The sequence below is a fragment of the Vicia villosa genome, linkage group LG3 (assembly GCF_029867415.1).
Source record: "Vicia villosa cultivar HV-30 ecotype Madison, WI linkage group LG3, Vvil1.0, whole genome shotgun sequence".
In the NCBI taxonomy this organism is placed as follows: Eukaryota; Viridiplantae; Streptophyta; class Magnoliopsida; order Fabales; family Fabaceae; genus Vicia; species Vicia villosa.
The window spans coordinates 167371910-167376536 of NC_081182.1; the positions used below are offsets into that span (position 1 = coordinate 167371910).

At 38.4% G+C, this 4627-nt stretch overlaps 1 protein-coding gene across 1 annotated transcript; it reads left to right on the forward strand.

Annotated features, from left to right (window-relative positions):
- Positions 1-205: 205 nt before the first annotated feature.
- On the forward strand, positions 206-976 carry LOC131659329 (uncharacterized). Its single transcript, XM_058928537.1, has one exon. The coding sequence runs from the start codon at positions 206-208 to the stop codon at positions 974-976; it is 771 nt and encodes a 256-aa protein (XP_058784520.1).
- Positions 977-4627: the final 3651 nt, after the last annotated feature.

The window sequence follows — 4627 nt, forward strand, 5'->3', positions numbered from 1 at the left end:
CTGAATTGTAGATGATGTACCTTTTGTTCGGGTTTCTAAGGTTGTAAGGTTCGAAAAGATAGCCGAAGCTCTCCGTTTGGGTATAAAAGAGGTGAAAAATAATTGGAAGACAACTGGTGCTATTCCCGGTTTCTACCTATGTTTTTTGATCAGTAAGGCTGAGGAGTCGGTTAAGGAATAATGTTGGGAAGATTGCAGTCGATTGATGGCTGTCATGATTTATGGCATTGTGTTGTTTCCATCAGTGGAAAATTTTATGAGTTTGTCGGCCATTTGTGTCTTCATGAATAAAAACCATGTGCCAACATTGCTTGCAGACACTTATTTTTCTATCCACTCTAGGAATGGGAAGGGAGGATATGTCGGAGGTTTTTGTCTCTCGTTGTTGGATAGGTGGTTTATGTTGCATTTTCTAGTGAAAGGACCATTTGTACTCAAGAAGGGTTCTCTTCGTTGGTCAGACAAGCTTATTAATCTTACTTCTTATGACATCAAGTGGAATTATTGTGTGGGGAAGGTTCTAAGCATTATTACCAGTTGCGGTCAATACCCCAATGTCCCTCTCATGGGAACTAGGGGTTGTATTAATTACAATCCTACACTTGCATACCGCCAACTGGGATATGCAATGGAAGGTCCTTCGAAAGATGCAGAAATAGCTGAATCAGTGTATTTTACCGATGGTAAAGATCCGACGGAGCTAGAGAAGATATCACAAGCTTGGACTAGAGTTCAAAAGAACGATCAAACCACTCTAAGTAAAAAGGTTCCTATTTCTATGGGTCCTTATATGGATTGGATCAAGGCGAGAGTCAAAGATTTGTTGTTGCCATTTGCAAAGTCAGACCCATTGTATGAACAACCCCCTATTGTCCTATCTGATACAATTCCTGCTGAGCTCTACACTCAGGCTAAGGCGGATAACATCAAGCTCCAAGCAAGAGATAGGGAGGTCGATTTGGAGAATTATTTTTGAGACCAAGAGAAAGCTGAATTGGCTCGTAAACTCAAGCAAGCACAAGGCAAAAGCTCAAACATGACGCGTGCTCAAAGACGTTCTTTTGATTTGATGGAGGAGAATTTGCACTGAAAGCAACAAGAGTGTTCGAAGTCACAAAGGGCCGAAAGCAATGGCAAAAGAAAGATTCGAGATTTGGAGAAGCAATTGGCGGAAGAAAAGGCCAAGTCGGCTCGACTTGAGGGAGAGCTTGCAAAACTTCGAGCCCAACAGAGGAAATGACCAAGATGTTGCTCGATCACCTTGACCTGATTGAATACTTCTGATTTGTTGTTATTTTGGGCCACCTCCAGGATTGTTGGATGGGGTCATGCTTTGATATATTGAACCCCATATGTAGGCTTGTTAAGCATTTACTTTATTGCAAGGCTACGCGCCATTTACTTGTACGAACTCATATGTTGTTTATGATTGAATGAAATGCGATGTGGGGTTTTCCAGAAATTTTGTCGTGTTATTATCTGATAGTATTCTATATCTTGTTGATATGTCCCATTTGAATGTTGGGTGAACTTTTGGATACCTGAAAAACTGACAAATATTGCATTCATATCATGCATATAACATACATTTTCATGCATTCGCAGGTGTTACCAATCAATTCTCTTGTATCTTTATGTTTTCTTAGCAACAAGTTCCGATGACGGCAAATCACTCGTATTTGATTCTATGGAGCCTTTGAGCCATGGGCCCCCTTTTTTGCTCTGATTCAGACTTCGGCAACAAATTGACTTCTCACCGCTACGTGCTCAAAAATGGTTAACCATGGAACAACTTTATGAGGTTCTGACTAAGATGAGAACATAAATGGATATCGACATGAATCAGTATATGGAGGTTATTCAAGCCTCCTATCACTTATAAGGAGGAAACGCATCATGAGAACAATTTGGAAATTGAAGTCTTCAGGCTCCCGATTAGTGAAATTGACAAAAGGTTCCACCTCTTGGAGAAATATTGAAAGTCATAAAAGGTTGTGACTCTGTTGAGTTAGACATTGTGTGTTTGAGCTTAGTGCCTGATGTCAAAAACTGCAAGGGTGATTTACTCTCACTCCGAATGGTTGGGATATTGAAGCCAAAGTGGCAATCACCTCTTGTACACATGTGGAAGTTGCTTGGGGCTCCCGACCGAGGGATAAGCAAGACCTGGTCTATCTTAAGCTTTGCATCATTTGTGTTGCTCGAATCCCTTAAAGCATTACAAATTTGTGGGTGACTCCGTTAGAATCTTTTGTCAGGCGGTAATCAGGAGTATTCTACAGAGACATTTCTGATTCTCAAGGTTCTGCTTCATACCTTATTTGCCTCTTCTCATGATTTCCTTCTCGGTGGCCTTCTCTTGTTAACAGAGATGGAAAGAATATGAGAAACAAATTGATGTGATTTTATTGCCTTGTGCCTATTTACTTTCTTGCTTGTTGGAACTTCAGATGGTTAAGATTTGGATTTTGGGTCTAGCTCATCGCATATATCTCTTTTGAGTCCGATGACTATATCAGGGTCCTCCATTTATGATGGAGATTACCATTCCAACTTCTATATTTGGCGTTTCCGACCGAGGGATAAATAAGACCTGGTCTATCTTGAGCTTTGCACCATTTGCATATCTCGAATCCCTAAAGTAAGGTGATGCTAGGGCACCTGGCCATTCAAATGAAGATTGCAGGCCATTCAGAGACAAAAATTCAAAGATCTCATCGATTCCAGAGCGATCACATTCACTCCAAGGGGTTCATGCCTAATTTGAAGTCTCGAAAGGGTCTCAAAATTCCAGAAAGTATTCAAGAGCAATAAGTCCTAACGGAGTCAAGTCTCCTCAACAATGGCAGCTGTCATACCCCAATTTTTGACCCTAAGATCATACATCAATTGCATTCAATCATCAATCAAGAGCACCATTGTGAAGCTTTATCTTTGATACTGTGATTATCTCTGAGGGGAATTATCGAGCATTTATAGCCTTTTATTTGTTTATACTAACCAAAAATCAAAAAAATATGTGTTTTGTCTCTTTTGTTTATATTTTACAGGTAAAAGATCGGGCAAAAATCAAAACAGTGCAAGAAAACTTTTTTTGGAAAATTGAAGGTGGAAATCGATTTACCCCTATGGGAAATCGATTTCCTGTGCGCAAAATTCAAAAAAATATAAGGAGGGAAGCTTGGCATCATTTTGGCACCTTTTTTATTTGATCATTTTATTAATTTTCCACCTCATCAAAATTAACCCCTTCATTAAAACCCACTTAAACCTCATTTTACCATTTTTACCATTTAAATTGCACTTAAATACCAATTAACCACAAATTAATTACCAAACACAAAAAGACCAAACTACCACTACTCTTGCTCCAATTCTATAAATAGAGACCTCTACTCTCTCATTTCACAAGCTTTGAGAGCCAACAAACCCCTTGCAATTTCTCTCCTCATCCCTACCAAATTCACCAAAGCTCTTTGTTCTTTCATAAAGTTTGTGAGTCACACCTTGAACCTCACAAACTTTGAGCTAAGCCACCTTTCATTTCACTCTTTTTTCTTCAATTGTTGAGAGATCAAGATTTGTGTTGGTGATTATTGAAGTGGATCTAAGTTTTGTTCAAGAATTGGTAATTTTCATCATCCTTTTTCATCTACCATAATGTGATTCTTTTGTGCTTGTATGTGATGCATATTTGATGCTATATTGGTCCTATTTGATGGTGATTTGGTGGAAAATTCGTGCTCCAATGGATATGTGATCATAAGGTGTTTGTATGTTTGCCTAAATCAAGTTTCAAAGTTCATAATGCTGTTTTTTTGAAAACTGTGCGCAGGAAATCGATTTCCTACAGAGGGAAATCGATTTCCACTCTGTTTTTTGCGCCAGATCTAAATTTTGCAAGCAGGAAATCGATTTCCTACAGAGGTAAATCGATTTCCAGTGAAGCAGAATGTTTGTTTTTGCTATTTTTGACTTGTTTTTGGTTCTAACTCTTCTTATACTCCATTCTTTTGATATTTTCTTTGAACCACAAATTAGAGGCCTAATTTCTCTCTAATTTCAATGGACTTAGGGCGTTGATAGGATGAGAATCCGAATCCGCAATATTAAGTGATTGAAGTTATGGATGAAAGGAGCTTTTGAATATGGTTCCATCTTTTGTTTCTCTTTATTTTGATCGATGAAAGTCTTAATACCTTGAGAATTCTTATGGATTCTTGGTAAAGACTAGATCACTCACCATTTTTTTTCCGTGCGGTATTGCTTTCGGAGAGTGATCTACATATCGCTTCTCTCGCATGCATTAGCACATAAAGTTTTGACCGGCCTCGTTGTAGGGTGATTTCTACATAAATCACTTGGCGATCTGCTTAACATAGCGCAATATTTCGTGTCCCGAATAAAAAAAGATCAAATATGGAAGAGAATTGTATGCGGTTGATTTAAGACTTATGGAGGTTTATCGTGTAGTCGCTCTGATTTTATCAAGCTTCTGATAAATGTCCATTGAATTTAAATCCGAGAACATCCTTCACTCACCATCGATCTTTATTACTAACTTTGATAACATACTTGACAAGTTTCAAGATGGTTATCTTTAACATCTAACAACTAACTTTAATTT

What these genes read in the sequence shown, in the direction of transcription:
- LOC131659329 (XM_058928537.1), top strand. Translation starts at nt 206, where the DNA reads ATGGCTGTCATGATTTATGGCATTGTGTTGTTTCCATCAGTGGAAAAT.